At 40.4% G+C, this 27,457-nt stretch overlaps 1 protein-coding gene across 2 annotated transcripts; it reads left to right on the top strand.

The window, feature by feature from the left end:
* Window positions 1-904: 904 nt before the first annotated feature.
* LOC123999891 (glucose-6-phosphate exchanger SLC37A2-like) lies at window positions 905-20,658 on the top strand. Of its 2 annotated transcripts, none has more exons than XM_046305905.1 (18): window positions 905-1,613; window positions 6,273-6,354; window positions 6,672-6,762; window positions 6,950-7,028; window positions 7,153-7,288; window positions 7,919-7,995; window positions 8,447-8,613; window positions 9,087-9,124; window positions 9,415-9,561; window positions 11,601-11,691; window positions 11,855-11,917; window positions 12,301-12,386; window positions 13,188-13,236; window positions 13,518-13,591; window positions 13,917-13,995; window positions 16,106-16,203; window positions 17,440-17,504; window positions 20,278-20,658. In XM_046305905.1, the coding sequence occupies exons 1-18, from the start codon at window positions 1,555-1,557 to the stop codon at window positions 20,291-20,293; spliced, it is 1,497 nt and encodes a 498-aa protein (XP_046161861.1). In that variant the 5' UTR covers window positions 905-1,554; the 3' UTR covers window positions 20,294-20,658. The 2 variants fall into 2 exon arrangements, with proteins under 2 accessions (XP_046161861.1, XP_046161860.1); XM_046305904.1 differs by lacking the exon at window positions 905-1,613 and adding an exon at window positions 2,427-2,682.
* Window positions 20,659-27,457: the final 6,799 nt, after the last annotated feature.

Below are 27,457 nucleotides of genomic sequence, written 5' to 3'. Positions count from 1 at the left end.
CTAGATGAGGATCAGATCAAATGTGATGGCCAATTTAGAAGCACAAGCATTTCGCAACACTCGCATTAACATCTGCTAACCATGTGTATGTGACAAATACAATTTGATTTGATTTATTACTACGAGTGCACAGAATTTTTTTACAAATTTTTTTTGTGTGTTGTTCTAATTTAAGATACCTAATAATGAGAGATTTTCTCAACGCTTTATTTGAAAGTCTGGTGTGCTTTCCCACTGTCACTGTAACACACTGTTCATAAACCCTGTAATCATGAAACATATGACCACCCTTAAGGGGTTTCTGCCCTGGAAACATTCAATATTCTTTTCACACAAAGGATTGTGTTGACCCAAACCAACCCGTAATGACTATTTTCTTTTTACATTGTCCTTCTCAACACAGTTTTTCAACATTTGAATTTTTGAACTGTTCTTTAACTAGGCAAGTCAGTTAAGAACCAAATCTTAACTGCAATTGCAGCCTAACCCAGATGACTGTGGGCTAATGTGAACCACCCTGTAGGGTTCCCAATCACAGCCAGTTGCAACTCAGCCTGGATTTAAACCAGTGACTACTGTGATGTTTGGATTTGAACCAGAGACTACAGTCATGTTTGGATTTGAACCAATGACTACAGTCATGCACTGAGATGCAGTGCCTTAGACCACTGCACCACTCAGGAGCTGCTGTGGCTTGCTCCACTCAAGACTAGAAACTTTTGAATCTGTAATTTTAGAGGAGCATAATTTACATTTCAAACACATTGATGTCTTTTCATTTTCTGCTCTAAGTAGGCTGTACCACAATTTATTGACAGAAGACAACGCATCATTTTCTGTGGTGGTGGTGGTTTTGTACTTGAGTAAATCAGTCATCGCTCCTTTAATGCCTTGACGTCAGATACGGGAATCACATGTCCACACACTTCGGGAAGATTTGTATTAGTACGGCGGCTGGGCTTGGAAAATATCGGGAAATGGCTACCCTTGAACTATTATGGACAGAATCCGTAAACATGTGGACTAATGTGCATGTGACACAGTAGAGAAGTGCATAGAGTATTTATAGAAACCGGCTTTTATAACGCTATCAGCTAGCTTAAGCATGCATGGAAATCTATGGGAATTCATTGCTGGCGGAGATTCACCCATTAACAGGAAGTAGGAATAGCCAAGCGACTGAAGCTGTTTTGATCAGTGTGCTTTTTAAACATTTGTTTATTTTTTAAATTATTACACTTTAAACAAAACAAAAAATAAATAAACCAGTGTTTTTATAATCAAAGTGGGAAAAATATCGATGAAATATTGTAACTAAAAATTCAAAGTCACTGGAGCTCGAACCTGTGTGAGAAGCTGTTTTTGAAAGTCCCATGTATAGACTTTCAGTTTGCTTTTGTGCTGTTTTTATATATTTTTGTGGTCCTATTTTTTTAACAGACCATATCAATTGGATGTATACAAGACGAACGAACTAACTTTTGATGCCATGTCTGAGAGAAATGTGTAAGCGGTTTTAACAAGTTTTTCGAAGGTCAAAGACCTCCACCCAAGATGAGGTCTTCTTTGGCTCCCGGTATCAGACTGATCACGTCCTTCTCAAGAGACAGCTGGTAAATTTCTACTATCTTTGATCTAATCTAATCTATTGTGTGTGTGTGTGTGTGACACCCTTTTTGCAAACAAAGCTATTGCGTTGTACAGTATGTAGGTTGATGGGGGGGGCTGTTTTGTCCCTAATCAGATAGAAGTCTATGATTGGCTAGACATGAGGCTGTAACCTGGTCTCAAAGCATTTTGTATTATTCTGTAGTAAGAAATGTTACGTTTCGTATGATATGTATTAATTTGTGGATATATGTTACGAATTTGCAAACATACAATATGTAACGAATTTGCGAAATTATATGTTACAGATTCTAATTTGTTGTGGCTAACGTTAGCTAGGTTAGGGTTCAGGAGCATCATGGCAAAAACTGGAAGACTGGTCAGTGGCCAAGAGCTTTTACCTATAGACCATCAGGCTGCTAAATAGCCAACACTAGTCAGCTACCTCAAAAATTCAAGCAGCTTGGGTGCTGTCATATAGTTAGAATTAGAAGTGCCCATCCAAGAAAACACAAGGTCATTGGACACAGATAAATGACGTCAAATCAAGTTATATCTACCGTAGCTTTTATTGGACTGATAATGTCAACATCATACTTTCAAAATCTTAGCTAGCAGTCATCATCATGAATCAAGTCGACAATCTACTGCCAAATCCTTGTCATATGAAGAGAAATTATAGATAAAATGTATCGGTGCTTATCGGCCATTGGACATAAACATGAATTTATGTTGGAAATCGCAAATTCAACAATGAGTGGCGTGGAAGGAATCAGTGGCTAACTGCAAGCATTGCAAAGCAATCACTAGCCTGTTATTCAGTGGAATGGGTGTGTGGTCCAAGTCTAGGTTCAAGGGTCTCTTTTCCAATCTTAAAAAGATAAACATTAGCCATGCTGTCAATCCAGCATGACTTATGCGTGTTCAAAACAACTGGAGACTCGGAACTGGGAAATCTCTGACTTCAGTGAATTCAAGACAACTGGGAACTCTGGGGGAAAAAAACAAGCTCCAACTGGGGAAAATACATTTTGAACTGTCATCCATCTCAGAATTTCAAGTCGGGAACTCTGGGTAAGACCGGCCCATGTTCTGAATTCTGTCGCTCTACATTTCAAAAGTGCTGAACAAATAGTTATATTGGCTGCGTCTGTCGTAGCTCGCTTATTAATGTCTTAATTGAAATGACAGATTGCTCTTATTGTCATCCCCTTATGCCATAGTTTGTACATCTCAATTGAAACCACATTTTGTTTAAGCAAGTCAGCCTTTTTTTAAAAGGCAGTAAATGAGGCTGAATGAACTGTTTCTCTGCCAGACAAGGCTCAGCTGATAGCCAGGTGTAGCAGTGGTAAGGTGTTGGGACAGCTTTATGTAGGCCCTAACAGTTTGTGGGCACCGTTTGTTACTGTTATATTGCAATTCATGTATTGTTTAGTGTTGTGTAGTGCCTTTTCTGGCATGCATATTTGCTATTTTTTGGGGTGTTTGTCCCACCAAGATTTACATGCTAAAATCGCCACCGTTCATTACGTATAGTTGAGGTCGACCGATTTAATCTCAATGGTCGATTAATTAGGGCTGTTTTCAATACAATCGGTAATCGGCAATTTTGGATGCCGATTACATTGCATTCCACAAGGAAACTGCGTAACAGGCTGACCACCTGTTACGAAAGTGCAGCAAGGAGCCACGGTAAGTTGCTAGCTAGCATTAAACTTGTTTTTTTTTTTTAAACAATCCATCTTAATGTAATCACTAGTTAACTTCACATGGTTGATGATATTACTAGGTTAACTAGCTTGTCCTGCATTGCATATAATCAATGTGGTGCCTGTTAATTTATCATTGAATCACAGCCTACTTCACCAATCGGGGGAGGATTTAACAAAAGCGCATTTGCGAAAAAAGCACAATTGTTGCACAAATGTACCTTCCTATAAACTTCAATGGCTTCCTTAAAATCAGTACACAGAAGTATATATTTTTAAACCTGCATATTTAGTTAACAGAAATTCAGGTTTACAGGCAATTTTAACTAGGGAAATTGTGTCACTTCTCTTGCGTTCATTGCACGCAGAGTCAGGGTATATGCAACAGTTTGGGCTGCCTGGCTCATTGCCAACTAATTTGCCATAATTATTACATAACATTGAAGGTTGTGCAATGTAACAGCAATATTTAGACTTAGGGTTGCCACCCATTTGATAAAATACGGAACGGTTCCGTATTTCACTGAAAGAATAAATGTTTTTTTTTCGAAATTATAGTTTCTGGATTTTACCATATTATAATAAATAATAATAATAAATGCCATTTAGCAGACGCTTTTATCCATATTAATGACCAACGGATCGTATTTCTATGTTTGTTATATTATAATATCATTTGATGGAGCAGTCTGACTGAGCGGTGGTAGGCGGCAGCAGGCTCGTAAGCATTCATTCAAACTTTACTGCGTTTGCCAGCAGCTCTTAGAAATGCTTGCTTCACAGCGCTGTTTATGACTTCAAGCCTATCAACTCCTGAGATTAGGCTGGCAATACTAAAGTGCCTGTTAGAACATCCAATAGTCAAAGGTATATGAAATACAAATGGTATAGAGAGAAATAGTCAATGCGTCATAATTCCTATAATAACTACAACCTAAAATTCTTAACTGGGAATATTGAACCACCAGCTTTCATATGTTCTCATGTTCTGAGCAAGGAACTTAAATGTTAGCCTTTTTACATGGCACATATTGCACTTTTACTTTCTTCTCCAACACTGTGTTTTAGCATTATTTAAAACAAATTGAGCATGTTTCATTATTTATTTGAGACTAAATAGATTTTATTTATGTATTCTATTAAGTTAACATAAAAGTGTTCATTGTTCATTCAGTATTGTTGTTATTGTCATTATTACAAATATATATATATATATATATATATATAAATCGGCCGATTTAATAGGTATCTGCTTTTTTTGGTCCTCCAAAAATCGGTATTGAAAAATCATAATCGGTCGACCTCTAGTATAGTTAAAACCAATGATGTATATAAACCCTGGATTGCTAATGCTATATTTTAGCCAATGAGAGGCTTTGACGTCACCGATCGACAATATTGGAACTCCCCAGAAGATGCAGTCCTCTATAGTCCATAGGAATTAATAGAATTCTACAGTATTTTAAAATAAATGTTTCATTTTTAGCAAACATTTCCTGGTTGCTAAAATTCTAATAGTTTGATTGTTTTGTCGCTCTGTATAGTGTAGAAAATCATTGAACCATCTGAACCCGACCAAATTAGAACAACCCGACCAAATTCACATAGAAATGTGAGTTATAGATCTGTTTTCTTATTGAGAGCAAGTATAAGAAGCTATATATCTGTTTTATGTGCACTAGGGCGGGGGTGATGAACACTGTCTACCGGTGTACTAGCTAGCTAGCGTTGTCTCCCCTGCCTATTCTTCTTCTGTGGGTTTTATCTGTGTTTGGTATCCAACGTTATGGTGCAATACCGCCACCTATTCCCGCCTGTGTACTGGGGTCCTAGCTTAAAAATGGACCAGTTGAGGTATAACGAGGGTTTCCTGCAGATACAGGAATGCCCACATGTTGGAACGCCATGAATTGTGGGCCACAATTGTGTTATTTTCACTTTAAACCCCATATTCAAAGATGTCTTGTGCAAAAAGAAGCATAGAATTTTATGTGAAAACATCCTAGGTGAAGGCCATCTACACTGTTGGATTTCTACAACATTTCATCAAGCCACAATACTTTCTGGATTATTGCTGTCACTGATCCAGGTTTTTCCATAAACCTGACTAAACCTGGTGTACGTTGTCCTAGATTTAGTCAGTCAAACTGTGAAGGTCACTGCAGGTTGAGTCTTGTGCACAACACTTTCTCCTGTGTTTGTGTCCGAAATGGCATCCCAGCAGTCACTACATTTGACCAAGGCCCTAGTGTACTACTGCTTTTGATCAGGGTCCATAGCGCTCTGGACAAAAGTAGTTCAGTAATAGGGTGTCTTTTTGAATGCATCTTATGTGTTGTGTGCAATTAGCTTGAGAATGAGGAGTTTACACCAGGTTCTGACTGAGGTGTTAACTGTTACTAAAATCTAAATGTGGTAAAGCCTTCCTTTCCACTCCAGGAAATGTAAACAGGTCAATACAGAGCGTGTGTGGTGTAGCTAGCATCCTTCCTGTGCAGTGTACACCTCGTGTCAGCTAAGTCCCTGTACTGCTCTCAGCAGTGATGAACTCCTCTGAATACTCTGTTTGGTTCCCACTAAAAAACAAGCCTATGTGTACTGCCTACTGTACAGACAAGACCATGTGTACTGCCTACTGTACAGACAAGACCATGTGAACAATTGTTTTGTTTTCTCTTCTCCTCAGATCCTTCTTCAGGATGGTAGTTTGAAGCCTTTCTCTCTCCTTCTCTCTTCTCTCTCTTTTTAAAAATATTTTTCCCTCTCTCTCCCCCTTCCGGACTTATGAGACAAACATCCCATAATACCCAAGCCCTGTAGACCTCTAGATAATGTATAAGAGACTGTCCAAAAAATGTGTGTGCTTTGACAAAGGTGAGGTTGTGTTGATGGCATGATTTTTGCTTTGGACAACATTAGAATGAGCTCTTTTTCTTTCTACTCTCTGTGCAGGTACAGAGGTTTCACCCTCTTCCTCACCTTTCTCTTCTATACCAGCTACCATCTCTCCCGGAAACCCATCAGCATCGTCAAGGTGATACACTGACTTCACAAACCTGTATGAAACGTTATCTTATTTATTAGTATTTTTAAGTGTAACCTTTATTTAACCAGGCATCTTAACGCAAGGCCACACTGTTCAGCTCTATATTCTAACATACCTAAGTGTTCTAGGTCACAAAAGCCAGAGAACACTCAAGTTGCACTACAATAGTTAACATAGTCATTTTTGAGATAGTTATATGATAGTGGCTGTTTTTGTTTCGAGACGTTTAAGCTGGTTGCGTCTTGAAGGCCTAGTGTTTTGTGTCCATGTGTGTAATCTCTGGTTATTGCCCCATGTATATACAGAGTGAGCTGCACAAAAATTGTTCCACCCTCATTCGGCCACCAAACCTCAATGGAACTGACAATGAAACCTGGTGTGACTGGGCGCCATTTGGTGAGTCCTCGGCTTGACTTGACTTCTTCGTTCATTTTTAAAAAGGAATAAAAATGCTTCCAAAGTGTTTCTGAGAATATAGAAAGCACACCATGTCAGTAGAATGAATCCGTTTTTATGTTGCTGTTTAAGCATTACGACAGCAGATTTCATTCTGACATTTTCTGTGCCAACTCGTTTTCTCCAGACCAGGACAACTACCAGACGCTGTTTGGAGCCGTGGACAACTCTTTCCTCGTTGCTTATGCCGTTGGCATGTTTTTCAGGTAGGCAGAATGATGTAAATTCTATCATTGTTTTAGTTTTTTTGTGGGTGGGTGTGTGTGCTTGCGTGTGTATTAAACCTCACTACAAGGAGTTAACCAGATGATGTGTTGTGTGTTTTGACAGTGGGATATTTGGTGAGCGCGTGCCCTTGCGCTATTACCTGACCACCGGGATGCTTCTCAGTGGTCTCTTCACATGTCTGTTTGGCCTGGGCTTCTACTGGAACATCCACTCTATCTGGTACTACGCCTTCGTCCAGGTAAGGGTTAAATCCCCTCTAAAACCATTGTCACTCGCTCACACCCGCCCCATAGTTACCTTTGAGTTCAGGCCCGACCTGGGGCATGTTCATAAGAGTTTGCAGCATAAACATTTTGCAACGGGAAGTCCTGGTAGTCCCTCTGTTTCAGTCAGTTGTCTTGTGTTTCGTGCCAAATGAACACAGCCTGGTACTGAAAATCAACAGTTTAAAGTTACATCTTTGTCCACACTGTGTATACTGGGCCTTGTGTATGCATGCACATTCATGAGTTTTCCTATCTGAGCATATGCAGCAACAAAACAACTTGGGAAAGTTAGGTCAAAGTTGGCATTGGGGGCTTTAGGCACTATCACATGACAGATCAGCAGTATCATATGATGTAGAGCGTGTGAGGGAGGCTGAGGGATTGTTTCCATGCCAGTGCTTTTCTCAAGGCTATGTGTTGTGATAATATAATGGTGTGGGTAACCGGCCCAGCCCCTTCTCTTTTCTGTGTCTCTGTTTGTATCTCTCTCATGGGGATACAAAACATCTCTCCCATCTTTTTTTCTCTCTCATCGGGTTGAGTATAGGGGCATATTTAATGTTGAAATTAAAAGCATCTATATCTCCCTCTTACTTCCCTAGGCAATGAATGGACTAGTGCAGACAACAGGCTGGCCTGCAGTGGTGGCCTGCGTTGGGAACTGGTTTGGAAAGGGGAAGTGAGTGAGACATATTCTTACTCTTGACTGGTTCAGCAATGCTGAGTGCACAGTATCAGTACCCCTTTTCCATATTGTGTAGGGTATTTTTTTTTGTTTGTTGCTCAAGGTCAGTCACATTATGTGAAATTAAAAACAGAACTCTCCGCACAGTTCCTTTGTTTGAGTGTAATGAGTGTTTGGAGAATCAAAATCGGAACAATTTACAGATGTCCAGTTTCCAATTCAGCATTTTACTGCCGGAAGCTGTCCTCAGTATTTAGTACCGGTATGTTGAATGTTTTAAGTATATATTGAATTCACTCCAATAATTTCCCTATGTTCAAGTGTCCCTATAAGTTAATGTAAGCAGGCTCACTGTCTCACCTTTCACTGTCAAGATATACAATGTTTCTAAACCCATTTCTTTCGTGTCCCTCCCATCTGTGTGTGTCTGCCCTTCTCCCTCCAGGCGAGGGTTCATCATGGGCGTGTGGAACTCACACACCTCTGTAGGCAATATCCTGGGATCGCTCATCGCCGGCATCTTTGTATCCTCGGCCTGGGGCATGTCCTTCATCGTGCCCGGCATCATTATCGCATCCACGGGCATTCTCTGCTTCTTCTTCCTGGTGGAGAGTGAGTGTGACCTTTGACCTCTGGGGTCTGTTTTCATAGAGAAAGTAGGTGTGCTGATCTAGGATCAGTTTAGCCTTTTAGATTATAATGAATGGACAGAGGGGGCCTGATCCTAGATCACTATTCTTACTTTGAGATGTTCAAAACATGTCAACAGGACCATAGTGCTGACTGCATAAGCCACTGCAACCTATTGAAGCTTGATACCGTAGATCATAGAATCCAAATGAAATGGTATACAATATTCATTGCCATTAGAAAGTTATGGAGGATACGTTTTTATTAACATTGAAAATGGATCATGTTGCGTTCCCCCGACAGGATTTATCCGAGAGTTTTTACTCTGCAGGAATTTCATATTCAAACTAGACTGTTTTCATTTAGACATGTAAAATGAGAATAGGCTCGTCCCAAGACGTATTTTGACATGAAAATGGATTTGTGAGCACACCCTTTCTTTCTTTTTGTCACAGAACCAGAAGATGTCGGCTGCAGCCCTCCGCAGCACCGTGTAAGTATAACCAAAGAACATATGAAGTAATGGGTGCCTTGCTCAAGGGCAGTCGGTGTCGGTGGCCCCTGAGATATGATATCAGCCCTGCTTTTGTAAACTCTAGCTACCAGCTCCCACCAGATTATGGCCTGGTTTTGTTTTGACCAATGTTTTGTCATTCAATTAATTCCCTTTCTTTCGAAAGACTTGATATTATAGAGTAATAGAAGACATGTTAGACTATACATAAAACATAGTCAATAGTTGTAGCCCTGGTTAGAACAATGCTAATGGCTGTGTATGAGCAGGAGGACAACGAGAAGGAGCCTCTCTTACAAAACTCATCTAGTATCGAGGAGATCTTCAGCAGTCCTGGCCTGTCCAACTCTATCTCCTCCGAGTCGACAGAGGAGCACACCGAGGCCATCAGCTTCTGTGGGGCCCTCAGGATACCTGTGAGTGCGGATCACTATCTACTTTAATTTCAAGCTGTTTCATTTGCTTTCTGCTGTGACTCATCATTGATCATTTATTATATTTATAAAATATTATTTTAAATACATTTTTAATATATAAAAATTTTCCTTTATTATTTTCACCTAACCCCCCCCCTAATTGTAGTAAACTACATTGAACGAAAAATATAAACACAACATGTAAAGTGTTGGTTCCATGTTTCTTAAGCTAAATTAAAAAATGTAAAAAAGTGTTGCGTTTTTATATTTTAGTTATTTTTTAAATATTTTCTTTATTTATTATTTTCCCCTTACCCTACCACCCCTCCCCTAATTGGAGTAAACTAATAGACAACAATACTTAGGCTTCCACTTCCACTATAAACATATTGCATACATTTCATGTACAGTATATTTTACATGAGTTATCTTTTGTTTGTTTTTAGTCCCAGCCTTCAGCTCCACTCAACCCCTTCCATATATCTCTGAAGACCATCCAGTTTTGATTTATTGTTATGACAGTTGCTATGACTGCTCTATGACCAGTGTGTAATAAACTCAGCAAAAAAAAGAAACGCCCTCTCACTTTCAACTGCGTTTATTTTCAGCAAACGTAACATGTTTAAATATTTGTATGAACATAACAAGATTCAACAACTGAGACATAAACTGAACAAGTTCCACAGACATGTGACTAACAGAAATGGATTAATGTGTCCCTGAACAAAGGGAGGGTCAAAAGTAACTGTCAGTATCTGGTGTGGCCACCTGCTGCATTAAGTACTGCAGTGCATCTCTTCCTCATGGACTGCACCAGATTTGAAAGTTCTTGCTATGAGATGTTACCCCACTCGTCCACCAAGGCACCTGCAAGTTCCCGGACACATTTGGGGGGAATGGCCCTAGGCCTCCAATCCAACAGGTCCTAGACGTGCTCAATGGGATTGAGATCCTGGCTCTTCGTTGGCCATGGCAGAACACTGACATTCCTGTCTTGCAGGAAATCACGCACAGAACGAGCAGTATGGCTGGTTGTCATGCTGGAGGGTCATGTCAGGATGAGCCTGCAGGAAGGGTACCACATGAGGGAGGAGGATGTCTTCCCTGTAATACACAGCGTTGAGACTGCCTGCAATGATAACAAGCTCAGTCCGATGATGCTGTGTCACACTGCCCCAGACCATGACAGACCCTCCACCTCCAAATCGATCCCGCTCCAGAGTACAGGCCTCGGTGTAACGCTCATTCCTTCAATGATAAACGCGAATCCGACCATCATCCCTAGTGAGACAAAACCGCAACTCTTCAGTGAAGAGCACTTTTTACCAGTCCTGTCTGATCCAACGACAGTGGGTTTATGCTCATAGGCGACGTTGTTGCCGGTGATGTCTGTTGAGGACATGCCTTACAACAGGCCTACAAGCCCTCAGTCCAGCCTATTGCTGACAGTCTGAGCACTGATGGAGGGATTGTGCGTTCCTTGTGTAACTCGGGCAGTTGTTGCCATCCAGTACCGGTCCCGCAGGTGTGGTGTTCGGATGTACTGATCCTGTGCAGATGTTGTTACATGTGGTCTGCCACTGCGAGGACGTCAGCTGTCCGTCCTGTCTCCCTGTAGCTCTGTCTTCGTCTCACAGTACGAACATTGCAATTACTTGCCCTGGCCACATCTGTAGTTCTCATGCCTCCTTCCAGAATGCCTAAGGCACGTTCACGCAGATGAGCAGGGACCCTGGGAATCTTTCTTTTGGTGTTTTTCAGCATCAGTAGAATGGCCTATTTAGTGCCCTAAGTTTTCATAACTGTGACCATCATTGCCTACCGTCTGTAAGCTGTTAGTGTCTTAACGACCGTTTCACAGGTGCATGTTCATTAATTGTTTATGGTTCATTGAACAAGCATGGGAAACAGTGTTTAAACCCTTTACAATGAAGATCCATAAAGTTCTTTGGATTTTTATGAATGATCTTTGAAGGACAGGGTCCTGAAAAACAGATGTTTCTTTTTTTGCTGAGTTTGTGTGATATATTATCTTACAGGGTGTAATGGAGTTCTCCCTCTGTCTGCTGTTCGCTAAGCTTGTTAGCTACACCTTTCTCTACTGGCTTCCTCTCTACATCTCTAATGTTGGTACGTACTCAGTTTAGCTCCTTTTTGTTGACAGTTCACCTGAGGGTTCAAATGATATCAATGCTTATAAGCTGATAATGATTTGCTTTGCATTTTGATATGCGCCATTAGTTAATTTGGCATACACTGTGTCGCTAAAAATTCAGAATGTTTATTTCCTCAGCCCATTTTGACCCCAAGGAAGCTGGGGACATGTCAACACTATTTGATGTAGGAGGAATTGTGGGTAAGCCTTAACAGTCATGTGACTGACTTTATATGGAATTAGGTAACCTTTATCGCACAATACTCTGGGAGATCATATGAGGAACCAGGAAGCTGCTCTTTGATTGATCTGGATGTTTTGTCTACACTGTAGTTATAACAAGTCATAGACATAATGAGGGGTTTCTGCAGTCATAACAAAACGTAGACATACCAAGTGATGTCTGCAGTCAGAAGAGTTCTCATTAGAATTGCCAATGATTGGCTCCTACTGTATTTGTGTCTGAGCACTTACTATTGATCTTCAATGCAGCTCCTCAAAGGCTGACTATTTTCAGATGATGTAGGACTGCTATCTTCCCCTACGTGTTAAATCTGTGTTAAGCGTGTGTTGTGTGTCTACAGGGGGCGTTGTGGCTGGACTGGTGTCGGACCAAACTGGGGGCAGAGCCTCAACCTGCTGTGTCATGTTAATAGTGGCTGCTCCTATGGTGAGTGTGCACTCACACAGAAAACATCACTGGCTTTTACCATGTGTAACAACCTGGTCTCTTTATTATAGTACACTTATGACTTCTCTTTGAATTGTAAATGTGGCATTCGAGAGTAATATGCACATTCCAATCTTTAGAAAACCGGTGCTGGGCAAAAATATACTGTATATCATGAAAGGAAAGGCCTGCACAAATGCCTGAATTGCAAATCTTTACTGGACACACTTTATGTTCACTAATGAAAAGAGGAAATTCTCTCAGTAAATGTATTGATCATATACAGTACCAGTCAAAAGGTTGGAGGCACCTACTCATTGTGCAAAGCTGTTATCATACTTTGAAGAATCTCAAATATACAATATATTTTGATTTGTTTGACACTTTTTTGGATACTATATGATTCCATTTGTGTTATTTCATAGTTTTGATGTCTTCACCATTATTCTACAATGTAGAAAATAGTACAAATAAAGAACAACCCTTGAAAGAGTAGGCGGCTCCAAACTTTTGATGCTGGTACTGCATATGTCATGTAAATATGACTGCCTGGTGGACTCTGAAAAAGGAGTTTGGCTGCACTTGTAGCTCTGGAATTGGCAGTGAAATTCACCCGCTGCCCAAGAAATATTTCGTGATAGGTTGCAAGGTCCTTGACAGTATTGTGTCAATCTGTTTTTCAGCATAGCTAAATATTTTCCTTTGGGTTTACATGTGGGTTATGAAATCATGAGCAAATCCTTCAAGAGTGCCACCTTTTATCCAAAATCCAGTCCAAATGTTTTTTTTTTGCTTTCCTAGCTGTTCCTGTACAACCACATTGGACAGCATAGCCTAGCAACCACAATCGGTAAGAGATACATTTTTTATTTTTTTTTGTATGGCATTTGACTTTCCATCCATAGAGCCATTTTAGTCTCAACCCCTCCTGCTAACAACTACATCAATGTTCCAATTTAACACATTGTAGGGCGAGTTACATTCGGTGCATTCAACTGAAGTAGGCAATCAACATAACCACATATCACAATAAATCTTCTTAAAAAAGACCCTTGCTATCTGCTAGCTAGCGTACTGTACATGCCTGGTTCTCTCACAGTGCTGTGTTGTTGTTGTAACTCTGCACCGTAGGGATGCTGTTGGTGTGTGGAGCCCTGGTGAACGGACCCTACGCCCTCATCACCACCGCTGTGTCTGCTGACCTGGTAAGCATATCCATTCCAGAATGGACCACTTCATGCCTCTAACATGAGGTCCTCACCTCTCCCGAAGTCACACGGAGGAGATGATCTCCTCATTGCCCTAACTCCCCCCACATCCCCTGTTAGTCCACGGCTCTATGTTAATGCGTCTTTCCTCGATCCCTTGCATTCTGTCTCCCTTGTCTCTTTCTCAAACCGATTTCAAGGTTCCTCCCGTCAGACAATTACCTTCAATGCGTTTTGAGGAGAGTGGACGCAAGGAATCGAGGAGACAAATTGAGGAATAGGATTGAATGTTGGTTCATAATGAGTATTTTTCCTTTCATAGGGGACACATGAGAGCCTGAGTGGAAACTCTAGAGCGTTGTCAACGGTCACGGCCATAATTGACGGCACAGGGTCAATAGGTATGTGGGGAATGTCTTGGCCACATGGGGGATTGGTGCTGATTTTGTTGTTTTAGTTTTGACACTTGAATGGTGACCAGTAATGGGTTAGTGGGGCTATGGTGCATTTATGTGCGCCTGTGTCAATGCATGAAGGAATTTTTTTATTTATTTATTTGAGGTCACCTATGTTTCGAGATTCACTTATTGCAGTGTAATGTGGCAATTTACAAATTGTTTTATACAGTTCATGTACAAGGTCCATGGCTACCAGTAATTGCCATGCACAATTATTTTCCATTGTAAATCATGTAGTGTTCTAAAGGCAGACCTTTCATGATTGTTGTCCCAAATCAAATTGTATATCCAGACCTGGGGCCTTATTTATCAAAGCTGCGCGCGCACAAAAAAGCCTCTAAACACTGCGTGCGCCAGTTTCCCCCAAAGGTTGGTATTTAACCATTTTGAACATGATGTGAAAGTGGGGGTATCTCCACGCATATCTCACTTCTAGTGGTTGATCAATTGTATTGCAAGCAAATATTGTTATTTTGAGGGAAATGTGGGTGTTTGATACATCGGAATTGTAATAATACTAGATGAATAAAAACACCTAATGATAAAATGGATGCATTTGCCGTGGGTAAGGAGATCACATGGCAGCATGTAGCCTATTGTGTTTCTTTTATTACCCTAAAACTTGATTTAATAGCTTTGGCATTTATTTGCTTAAATCACTGAACACAACAGGCGCTTATTAGAGATGGGTTTCTATTTGAACCAGGCATCTATTTCCTTAATGCACACAGCTTTTTTTCTCATTTGCATAATTAATTGCTTGGATCAGCATTCACTTCCAACATTTTAAGCTATTTATTAATTTCATGCACAGTGTTGTCATTTACACAATATGTCACATTTATTTTGTCGTAATATGTCTCTATTTAGACAGAAAAAAAACATTAATTGATGGAATAATTATTCTCCTCTGACTGCATTTTCAGTAGTTCTTACTTTCGGATGATTTCTAGGGGTCTGTACCCCCAAAGTTGTTGACTGTTTTTGTGCTTGATCGTTAGCTAGCAGTTCTCAGCTGTTAGCAGCCAATGGCGTGCAGTTTCTTACTGGTGATTAAAAAACGGAAGATTTTTTGTTTGTTGTCATCACTGAATTATTTAATGTAAAAAATCAAACATTAAACCTTGTAAACAATTCATGGTAATCCATGGTAACCTCGTAAACAATTCAAACCCAGCGTTTATTTGCTGAAATGCGTGCCGTTGCCCAGCTATTTAAAGGGACAGGTGGCCATTTGAGACTGAGCTTTTAATTGAAGTTTTACGGTATATAGGCCTAAATCATGATTATATTGCAGGACATGACTGTCCTTTTCTGACATGACTGGTTTATTCCCGCTACACAACATATAATAGAGTACCATTTATTCATCGCTCATTTAATAGCCAAACATGCTAGAAATTAAATAGACCGGTAGCCAATTTAATATATTTGTTTGTATGGGTATACCGTAGGCTACAGTATAGCTGTGCGATAGGAGCGCAACATCATAGCCAATATATACATTTCAGATCCTATACCAAGGCAGGAGATAGAAACACAATCATCTATTGAAAATTGTTAAACCTTTACATTGTTCGAATAGAAAATTATACTTCCAGAATGTGCTGCTAGTGTTTGGCACTCGCTGTAGGCGGCATGCATTTCTTTGAAAAAGTCACGACAAAACATTCTGTGCATATCTCTTCATAAATGTGATCAAATGTACCATTGCGCTTTACTTTACAACCTGTCATGGCCCACTTCCAACATCTCCAAATCATACAGCAAATGAGGGTGTTTTTGTTACCATAAAAGGTGAATGGGGGTGTTTTCCAGGCGGGGTTGTAACGCTCGTTCACGAGCGCACAACTATAATATGGCTCTGATTTATCAATGAAAACATATGTTACGTGCGCCAGTTTGATAAATCCCAATTTGTTGTTACCTGCAAATCCTGGAATCGACAGAATTTAGTGAGACATTTACACACTGTTGATAAATGTAGCCCCTGGTTTCAGGTGCTTGGTTTCCCCTGCTCAAGTGTTTGACTGTTATTCTGACTGTCCTGTAGGTGCTGCCCTAGGTCCTCTGTTAGCAGGAGTGATCTCTCCGACGGGGTGGAACAATGTCTTCTTCATGCTGATCACTGCTGATATCCTCGCCTGTTTGGTTAGTTTTTAGTCGTGTTTTATAAATCAGTGCAATATTTGAGCCACATGCACAAAGAAGGTGCTATACCTGTGGATTGTGTACAATAGCGGTCTCCAACATATTCTACCATGAGAGCTACTTTAAAAAAATAAATGTTGCAAGCTTCTATTTTACCCAATACATTACTGGGAGCTTGTACAGTGCATTTGGAAAGTATTCACACCTCGTTACAGCCTTATTCTAAAATTGATTCAATAGTTTTTTTCCTCATCAATCTGCACACAAAAACCCATAAAGACAAATCATGAATCCGTTTTATTTTTAGAAAAACAAGAACCTTATTTACACAAGTAATCGGACCCTTTGCTATGAGACTCGAAATTGAGCCCAGGTGCATCCTGTTTCCATTGATCATCCGTGAGATGTTTCTACAACTTGATTGGAAACCACCTGTGATAAATTAAATTGATTGGACATGATTTGGTAAGACACACACCGGTCTATATATGGTCCCACAGTTGATAGTGCTTGTCAGAGCAAAAACCAAGCCATGAGGGCGAAGGAATTGTCCGTAGAGCTCTGAGACAGGATTGTGTTGAGACCCAAATCTGGAGAGTGGTACCAAAACATTTCTGCTAATGTCTAAACCTGTTTTTCACTTTGTCATTATGGGTTATTGGGTGTAGATTGATGAGGATTTTATTATTTAATCCATTTTAGAATAAGGCTGTAACGTAACAATGTGGAAAACGGGGAGGGGTCTGAATACTTTCTTATAAAAACATTTGTGTTATAAATATGTGGAAAATGTTTTTTTTTATATATCTAAAAACATATATACAGTATATACAGTACCAGTCAATAGTTTGGACACACCTACTCATTCCAGGGTGTTGCTTTATTTTCTACATTGTAGAATAATAGTGAAGACCTAAAAACTATGAAATGAAGCATATGGAATAATGTAGTAACCAAAAAAAGTGTTAAACAATTCAAAATATATGATCTATTTGAGATTCTTCAAAGTAGCCACCGTCTAGATGACACACCGCCTTCGCACACTCTTGGCATACTCTCAACCAGCTTCATGAGGAATGCTTTTCCAACAGTCTTGAAGGAGTTCCCACGTATGCTGAGCACTTGTTGGCTGCATTTCCTTCACGCTGCGGTCCAACTCATCCCAAGCCACCTCAATTTGGTTGAGGTCGGGTGATTGGTAAACTGTGTTGAGTGTGCTGTCTTCCTGTTTTCCAGCTGCTGTCCAGGCTGGTGTATAAGGAGGTGAGGGGCTGGTGTGGACACAGCCCCAGACAAAGAGGGTGAGCCACTCATGAATACACCACTTATATCACCAATCAGGAAACCAAAAGCTGGTTTCATTTTTTAAAAAGTTGAATAGGCTTCTAAGTGGAATAAGTCATAAAATAATACATTTGTGTATCTAAGGAGTGACCAAATACTGGCTCCTTAAGGGTACATTTTTTTTGCAATTGAACTTGCGTGTGCACAAAAATGTCTCCTCCTTGAAATACAGGTCAAAGCCACAAATAGCTACTCAGTAGGGCTGTTGTACATTAGCCTCTCCCTGGAGGTTAAGGGTGCCCATTATTCTACTCCAAAGGGGCCTCCGGGCTGCTTATTAATTAAACAGCTTTAAAGTAACTGTCCAGTATTTCCACATTTCTATGAAATATTACCTGAAATTAATTATAATATCAGTGAAATAGTTTTCTTCCAAAACATGGTATTTAAGTATGTTAAAAGCATATTTTCTGTTTTGGAATGGTGTGGGCGTATTCCGGCCATAAAAAATATTCATGCGAGTAGACCACTGATTGGCCAGCTCATCCTCTGTGAGGAAATATCAAGCATTCTTTTAAACATTCTGTTTGATACAAGTTTAAGGTGTTTTTTTTTTTTTTTTTTTTTTTTTCTTCATTTTTTTCTCTATAATTTATACGAGTATAGAATGAATCGACAATAATATTTGGGTATGCGTTAACAGAATATTAACTTTTAAGCCTATGTGAGAATTTCATTGGACAGTTTAAGAATAAAATTGCAGTTACACCTCAGGCTATTTTTAGGCATCATAGGTAATCAATCACTATCAACCTGGGACAACCTACGTCTTGAGACTTCTATTTTTCCAACCGGTTCCCATAGGATTTGAGACATGATTGTCTTTGAATGGATGACTTGAGTTGGGTCTTAGACGCTCAATCAAATGTGACACAGAATCTTCTCTGTTCACTGAGCACTCAGGCTTCTTTACTCTTTCACAGCATCAACTAACGGTTTCTTGATTACAAGCACCTTTCCATGTTCTGCAAATCTATATACACTGGGCAACTGCGATTAACCCTTTGCACTTGTGGAAATTGGCTTATATGGATAGGGCTAAATTGAAATGTTTCTTACAGAAGAAATATGAAAAGCATATGCATAACCATGGTAGCAATGAAAGGGAACAATTTGGAGATTATGCAAAAATTCTTAGACCAAAGTTGTGAAGACACAAGACTGAATCCAAACATTACACTGTTGATTTTATGTGCATTTTATTGACTATACTTTTCGCAGTGTTTGTTGATAACAAAATCAGAAAATACTCTGGATACGTACAGCCTTTAACTATGTGCTTTTTTGAGCACTCCTAGCAGTGCCGTTGAGGAACTAGAGGAACCACACTTTTAGTTGTTTTCTTTGGTACACAGCCCTTCATCCCCGCCATCACACAATTACTGTTGTTTACTCATACCAAAAAAGCGGTTCATTAATAAATCTCAATCTGTCAAGTGGGCATAATTTGAAAGTTTGTACTATTGCCAACATGACTAGCTACATTATAAAATACGATCTTAGTGTTAGGCTTTAACAATGCAATTCAGGGAAACGGATCATCATTTTGACGCGCACAGAAAGGAGGCATGAGTGCATTCTGGGTCATGTGCCGTGGCAAATTTTCTTCACAGTAGACAAACGGGCTCATCCTTGTCAGAAGTTGTCAGAGTTTTATGATATGGAAATGTGAAGTGCACCTCTGGACTCACAGGTGTTTGACTTGCTTGTATGACATCAGTGGTATTTATTATAATCCTCTATCTCATCTTTCAAAATACATAGTCCTCTGAGTTTATAACATTTCCCTCACTCAGACAACAAGAAATGTGAAAAGTTACCCAATTTAGATGCAGGGATGGGGGCAACTTCTTGTCGTGTAAGGTGCTCAAGTTCAGAATGGCTGTCAGAAACATTATGTATAGCGTGATACTGTACAGCCACTGCGTTCCTGTTTAGGTGTTTATCAGTGCCCAAATCTGCCATTTTCAAACCTTATGCGAATGTAAAGGGTTAAGAGCCATTGTGACATCAAGTTTAACATATGTCATTGTAGGCTGTTTTGGAAACTATAGCAGTACTACATTACCCATAATTCACCATGTAACATGTCTGGTTTGTCATAATGGAATTACACTACAGTCCAAGGAGTCTTTCTTTGAGCTACCTAAGTGTCAAAGCTAAAAGGAAGCTGTATCCACCCCAATATCCACAACTGTGCAGGGCACCGGCCACTCTCACACTGTCCCATTTATTCCAAGTCCCAAACTAACCCTCACATCCTGTCAAATAATGCTGCCAAATAAAGCAAGGCTCCATCCCCAACAACAATATCCACAACTGCGCAAGCCACCGGCCACTCTCACACTGTCCGGTTTATTCCAAGTCCCAAACTAACCCTCACATCCTATCAAATAATGCTGCCAACTTAAGCAAGGCTCCATCCCCAACAACAATTGTGCACCCCATGGCTCTATACTGCCCCTCATTTATTCCACTTCCCAAACTGACTCCATAGCATTAGCCTCTCTCCAGCAAGGTTGAGAAAGTGCTAGGGACCGTGTTGACTTGCAAAATTTTCAGAGAGGATACTCAGTTGAAGATTATGTGGTGCTTGCTTCTTCTCCAGTCCTCAAATATAACATTACATTGAATTAATCAGATCCAATGATTTGGTACCTATGTTAATGACCAGAATAGGTTTGTATTTGGACCATTCTGAAACGGGTTAATCTCGCCTTGTGTTGTCAGGTTCAAAGAAATATGAGTGGGTGCATGGGACAAGAGACCGTATCACACATGCAAGGAAGGACGCAGGAAAAAGGACCAAGAACTAACCCCTGAGGTGCATCATGATTTATAGGGTGCCGATCCTTTCATCCTTCATCCTTAATGGCCCCAGACCCCGTCACCAGCAGATGAAAGGATCTGAAAAAGGAGGAAGGGGCCATTGATATTTTGGGACCATCTGACAGAGAGAGAGAACATGTCCTTTCTTCAAATGGTCGCAAAGCACTTTCTCTCTTATGCCTTTTTTATGATTATTTTGTATGTTTATTTTTTTCCTCTGTTTGCCCCTCTCGGGGCTGTGTGCATCTTTCATCTTATTATTAAAATAATGTGCACACTGCATTTCCCCAATCTCTCCTCAATGGTTACTATAAGTTAAAATCACATGCTAGTTTTGGGCAAGCTAAATTGGGCGCGCATGTTTTGCACAGCCAGGAGGACGCCGAACTTCATAGGCAGCGAAGGAGGAGTTTGCAGTTGTAATCAAGTGCTGTGGCAGAAAATGTTGTCACTAACTAAACCAGTGCAGATAAGGATAAATTGTCTGACCAATCAAAAAATCAAGAATATTTCTCAGACAGTACCATCACATCCTTCCATATGTTTCTGATGGAAATGTTTGTTGATCAATGATTAGACATTTGTTTGTATCCACCACATGCATTTGGTTGTTGTTTTGTTTTTGACTCCACCCCTCATAGTGGGCCTCACATGTTGAGCGGGGTGTGGTGATACTGATGGTTTCTACGGTTGTGGCCAGCTACGGACAGAAGTGACTTTACATCGCAGGTTAGGAGAACTAACGCAGCAGGTTAGGAGTATTAACATAGGAGAGTGAGGTTAAGGTTAAGAATGAGGTTAATAACTTGATGGAGCTGTACCATCTAGCCACAACCATAGAAACCATCAGACTTGGCAAACCATTTGAGAAAGGGAAATACCTAGTTGTACAACTGAATGCCTTCAACTGAAATGTGTCCTCCGCATTTAACCCAACCCCTTTTGAATCAGAGAGGTGCATGGGGCTGCCTTAATTGACATCCACGTCTTCAGCGCCTGGGGAACAGTTCTGCTCAGGGGCAGAACAACAGATTTTTACCTTGTCAGCTTGGGGATTCGATCACAGCAACCTTTGGGTTATTGGCCCAATGCTCTAACCACTAGGCTACCTGCCGCCCATTCGTATAATAGCAGGGGGATTTTACTTTTGTCGCCGGGCTCCCAAATTGCAAGTTGAGTGCTACAGATGTAAGCTCTTAATCTGATCACCCTGTTATAGTATAACTGTGGGCCATGCAGAACAAGCTCACTCAATGTTTTCATGTGATTTTGATTTGTAAACATTTCAATGGCACATGACAACTATGCCCTCTGACCAACAACAGGCAGGTGAACAGTGTCCACTTGACACATTTATATATATATATTTTCAATTAATTGGTCTTCCATTCCTTTTGATCTACATTTCACACATTGGTCCCATGTCCCATGTTATTAAGGTGATCATTTTACTTTGGGGACCCTCTGCTTTGTTGTACACAAAGGCGTTACTATAGGTGGCAGAAAATACATTTTGAATTGAGGGTAGTCACCGGTAGTTGTAATGCCCCAGATGATGAAATGCATAAGCGTATGCAGAAAATTATTTAGATTTTGTTGCATTATTTCAGCATAAAAATTACGTTTAGGGGAATTTTATAAGGAAATAGATTAGTTTTGGGAATTTTTGAAAATACTTTAAATATTTGTTGCTTTCCATGTCGGCTCTGTGCCTGAAAATGTCCTTGTCCGAAGCAAAGGATCCCAATTTCATGCGCTCCAAAATGTGTGGCAATAATGGATATTAACTGAAATTATCTTTATATAGTTTCTTGCTATAGCCCTCTGAATTTAAAGAATAGTTCTCTCAACTGTGATTCCTAAACTATCCAGAGATTTGGTCAACTCTGTCAGATTTGTCTAAAATCCTAAATGAATCAGGAATGCGCTGTGTCAGCTATACTATAAAGAACCCTCATGTCAAATCAAATTGTGTTAGTCACATGCGCCAAAAACAACAGGTGTAGACCTTTCAGTGAAATGCTTACGAGCCCCTAACCGACAGTACAGTTTAAAAAAAATACAGATAAGAATAAGAGATAAAAGTAACAAGTAACTAAAGAGGAGCAGTAAAAAATAACAATATATACAGGGGGGTGCCAGTACAGAGTCAATGTGCGGGGGCACCGGTTAGTTGCGTAGTATGGACATGTAGGTAGAGTTAATTAAAGTGACCATGCATAGATGACAGAGAGTGGCTGTGGTGAGGGGGGGGGGGGCAGGCATTGTGAATAGTTTGGGAAGCCATTTGACTAGATGTTCAGGAGTCTTATGGCTTGGGGGTAGAATCTGCTTAGAAGCCTCTTGGACCTAGACTTGGTGCTCCGGTACCGCTTGCCGTGTGGGAGCAGAGAGATCAGTCTATGACTAGGGTTGCTGGGTCTTTTCAATTTTCAGGGCCTTCCTCTGACACCGCCTGGGATAGAGGTCCTGGATGGCAGGAAGCTTGGCTCCAGTGATGTACTGGGCCATTTGCACTACCCTCTGTAGTGCCTTGCGGTCGGTGGCCGAGCAGTTGCCATACCAGACAGTGACGCAACCAGTCTGGATGCTCTCGATGGTTGAGCTGTAGAACCTTTTGAGGATCTGAGGACCCATTCTAAACCTTTTCAGTCTCCTGAGGGGGGAATAGGTTTTGTCGTGCCCGCGTCACGATTGTCATGGTGTGCTTGGACCTTGTTAGTTTGTTGGTGATGTGGACACCAAGGAACTTGAAGCTCTCAACCTGCTCCACTGCAGCTCCGTCGATGAGAATGGGGGCATGCTCGGTCCTCGATTCGATCGCCGCCTACTCCTCAGAAGGCAGCCCGCCCTCCGGCCTCTCTTTCTCCGCCTCCTCTTCGCGCAGATCATTTGCGTCGGGCCTGTTCCCGAGGGAGCCGTATATCCTAAGCCTCGGGGTTGTCAGAGTTGTGAAAGAAGAAAAAGGATTCTGCTAGTCCATGGTGAGTAATCGCAGTCCTGATGTCTATCATTTATTTTCTGTCATAAGAGACAGCAAAATTATGTACAAAAATAGTAAAATAAATAAATAATAATAAACAAAAAAACACAATCGGTTGGGGGCATGTAAAACGTCTGCCTTCTGCTCTGGCGCCATTTTAACATTTGTGTCCTCATTACATGCACATGTTTTGCAACAAGACCACTCATGGTCTGTAAAGTGCTCCACTTTTGATAGATTTAAACAAACAATATTGGAATCACCATGGTCACAACCGTAAACTGTCAACAGCATCTGTCTGATAGAATATACATTTTGGTTCAAATATGTTACTTTTAATATGGTTCAGAGTCAAAGCAACTGGGGAAAAACACAATTGGTTCTGTGTATACCACTTGAATGGAGAATTTTTTTTATCTTTATCAACTCTGTCAGAGTGCTGAAACATCTGATAGAATGGTTGTTTTATTTTATTTGGTGGGGGGGTAATAAATGTTAGGATAAATGTTAGGACTTGCGTCAGCTCTTAAAGTATGTTTGTGGAAGAAGTTTATATCGATTTACTTAAGTGAAGTGGTGAAATATAGTCAAAGTTCAAAATGCAAAAATATCTAGTCTGATTACTTTGACTATATTAACCTTATTACTTTGGACTATGGGGAAGTTAGAGCACATATTTAATCAGAAAGAACTACACTCAGACTAATACACTTCCACTCATGAGAAATTAGAAAAAGTTTGAGTATCATTTGTGAAGAGAAATCTGATGGTGCATCGGGTGGAAGAAATTTAGAATTTCGTTAGTGTTAAAAACAAATTTGTTAGTTGACTTTAAAAAGTTTTACTTGAGTTAAGTAGCAAAATATAGTAAACATTTAAGGTTGAGTTAGTAAACAAACAAAAAAATCCACAAATATACCCACATTTCTATAAAACGTAAACAGTTTGATTAGTGACTGCCATAGTGTAGTTATTTTGTAAGATACTTCTCCTTAGAAGCTGAAATAATATATTTTTTAAAGCCATTTTAGCTGTTGCGCTAGTTTGGTCTGAACAGATTCACAAATCATTGGAAATTGTCATGCTATGCAGACGTTGTTTCCCTCCGAGGCACGTATTGCTAGGCCACCCCTCTGCACTTGCATTGGCAGGCCTGCTTCCGCCGTGGTTAAAGCTAGTGTGAGCTTTCTCTGCAGATCCTCTCCGGCTCTGTCAGGTTGGATGGGGAGTGTCGCTGCACAGCTATTTTCAGGTCTCTCCAGGGATGTTCGATCGTGTTCAAGTCCAGGTTCTGGCAGACCCACTCAAGGATATTCAGAGAGTTGTCCCGAAGCCACTCCTGCGTGGTCTTGGCTATGTGCTTAGGGTTGTTATGCTTTTGGAAGTTGAACCTTCGCCCCAGTCAGGTCTGAAGCAGGTTTTCTTAAAGGATCTCACTTTACTTTGCTCCGTTCATCTTTCCCTCGATCCTGACTAGTCTCCCAGTCCCTGCCGCTGAAGAACATCCCATATAATGCTGCCACCACCATGCTTCACCGTAAGGGTGTTATTGGCCAGGTGATAAGCGGTGACTGGTTTTCTCCAGATGTGAGGCTTGGCATTCATACTAAAGAGTTCAATCTTGGTTTCATCAGACCAGAGAATGTTGTTTCTCATTGTCTGAGTCCTGTAGCTGCCTTTTGGCAAACTCCAAACGGGCTGTTATGTGCCTTTTACTGAGGAGTGGCTTCCATCTGGCCTGATTGGTAGAATGCTGTCCTTCTGGAAGGTTCTCCCATCTCCACAGAGGAACTCTGGAGCTCTCTGAGTGACCATTAGGTTCTTTGTCACCTTCCTGACCAAGGTCCTTCTCTCCCAATTGCTCAGTTTGGCTGGGTGGCCAGCTCTAGGAAAAGTCTTGGTGGTTCCAAAATTCTTCAATTTAAGAACGAGGGAAGCTACTGTGTTCTTGTGGACCTTCAATGCTGCAGATTTTTTGGGGGTCCCCTTCACCAGATCTGTGCCTCGACACAATCCTGTCTCTGTGCTCTACGGACAATTCCTTTGACCTCATGGCTTGGTTTTTGCTCTGACATGCACTGTCAACTGTGGGACCTTATATAGGCTGGTGTGTGCCTTTCCAAATCATGACCAAACAACTTAATTTTACACAGGTGGACTCCAAGTTGTAGAGACATCTCAAATACGTTGAATGGAAACAGGATGCACCTGAGCTCAATTTCGAGTCACATAGCAAAGTGTCTGAATACTTATGTAAATAAGGAATTTCTGTTTTTTATTTGTAATACATTTGCAAACATTTCTTAACCTGTTTTCACTTTGTCATTATGGGATATTGTGTGTAGATTGATATAGAACATGTTTTATTTAATCAATTTTAGAATAAGGCTGTAACGTAACGATGTGGAAAAAGTGAAGGGGTCTGAATACTTTCCGAATGCACTGTACACTGAGTTTTAGGTACACTCATCTTTACTGAACAAAAATATGAACGCAACAGTTAAAGAGCTGAAATAAAAGATTGCAGAAAATGTACATACATATTTCTCTCAAATTCTGTGGACAAATTGGTTTACATCCCTGTTAGTGAGCATTTCTAAAAGATAATCCATCCACCTGACAGGTGTGGCATATCAAGAAGCTGATTAAACAGCATGATCATTACACAGGTGCACCTTGTGCTGAGGACAATAAAAATCCACTCTAACATGTGCAATATTGTCACACAATGCAACAGTCTCAAGTTTTGAGGGAGCGTGGAATTGACATGCTGACTGCAGGAATGTCCACCAGAGCTCTTGCCAGATAATTTCATGTTTTAATGCACAGAGATACCGTGACGAGATTCTGAGGCCAATTGTCGTGCCATTCATTCGCCCCCATCCCCTCATGTTTCAACATGATAATGTGCAACCCCATGTCGCAAAGATCTGTAAACAATTTGTGCAAACTGAAACTGTCCCAGTTCTTCCATGCCCTGCATACTCACCAGACATGTCACCCATTGAGCATGTTTTAGAAGCTCTGGATAGATATGTACGACTGCGTGTTCCAGTTCCCGACAATATCCAGCAACTTCGCACAGCCGCTGAACTGGAGTGGAACAACATTCCACAGGCCACAATCAAAAGCCTGAGCAACTTTATGTGAAGGAGATGTCATGATATATGAGGCAAATGGTGGTCACACCAGATACTGACTAGTTTTCTGATCCACACCCCTACTTTTGTTTTTTAGCTGTCTTTTACAAACAGATGTGTACCTCTATTCTCAGTCATGGGAAATCCATAGATTAGGACCTAAGGATTTTTTTTCAATTGACTGATTTCCTTATATGAACTGTAAATCCTGGAAATTGTTGCATTTTAATTTTTGTTCAGTGTAATTTGTGCACGAATGTTCAGAGAAATAAGCTTTTTTTGCGTATAGAACATTTCTGGGATCTTTTATTTCAGCTCAAAAACATGGGACCAACACTTTTAAATGTTCTTTATTTTTGTTCAGTGTATATCTAAAGGTGATGTATTTTTTTATATGATTTACATGTGTGGCACAGTTAGTAGAGGATGGCGCTTGCAACGCCAGGGCAGAGGGTTTGATTCCCATGGGGAACCAGTACGAAAATGTATGCACTACTGTAAGTCACCCCCGATAAGAGCGTCTCCAAAAAGAACTAAAATGTAAACAAATAAATATGTACATTTAATGTATGAACATCAGATGAATATGAGTTTGAGTATTTCATTAAAAGGGCATGTTTTGCTTCATGTAAAATTCATATTCAATGGGAATGATTGATTTCAGGGGAAGTCTACCTAATATGTAAAAAGTAACTCACCATAACAGTTAGGATAACTGGTGTAAACTTGTCCTAATATGTTTTTATCTCCTATTTTCTATAATGTAGAAGAAGTTTCTGTGTAGCCATTTCCTATGCTCAGTTATCTAAATATAAAATCACTCAAGAACATATATCCTGGTACCACAATAACTATGTGTCCATGCCAAATGTGCACTACTTCCTTTATAGTGCACAACTTGTGACCAGGACCTATAGTAGTGTACTATATAGGTAAAATAGTACAATTTAAGATTCAC

Source organism: Oncorhynchus gorbuscha, linkage group LG16 (assembly GCF_021184085.1).
Source record: "Oncorhynchus gorbuscha isolate QuinsamMale2020 ecotype Even-year linkage group LG16, OgorEven_v1.0, whole genome shotgun sequence".
Taxonomy (NCBI): domain Eukaryota; kingdom Metazoa; phylum Chordata; class Actinopteri; order Salmoniformes; family Salmonidae; genus Oncorhynchus; species Oncorhynchus gorbuscha.
Note: the sequence above shows the minus strand (reverse complement) of the source record. Positions and strands in the feature narration are given on the sequence as shown.

Bases quoted from the DNA above. Each gene is read 5' to 3' on its own strand.
- LOC123999891 (XM_046305904.1), top strand. From the start codon at position 2,525: ATGCGTGTTCAAAACAACTGGAGACTCGGAACTGGGAAATCTCTGACT. The intron at 11,918-12,300 runs GTAAGCCTTAAC...GTGTGTCTACAG, and splicing joins TGATGTAGGAGGAATTGTGG to GGGGCGTTGTGGCTGGACTG. The intron at 13,592-13,916 runs GTAAGCATATCC...TTCCTTTCATAG, and splicing joins CCGCTGTGTCTGCTGACCTG to GGGACACATGAGAGCCTGAG.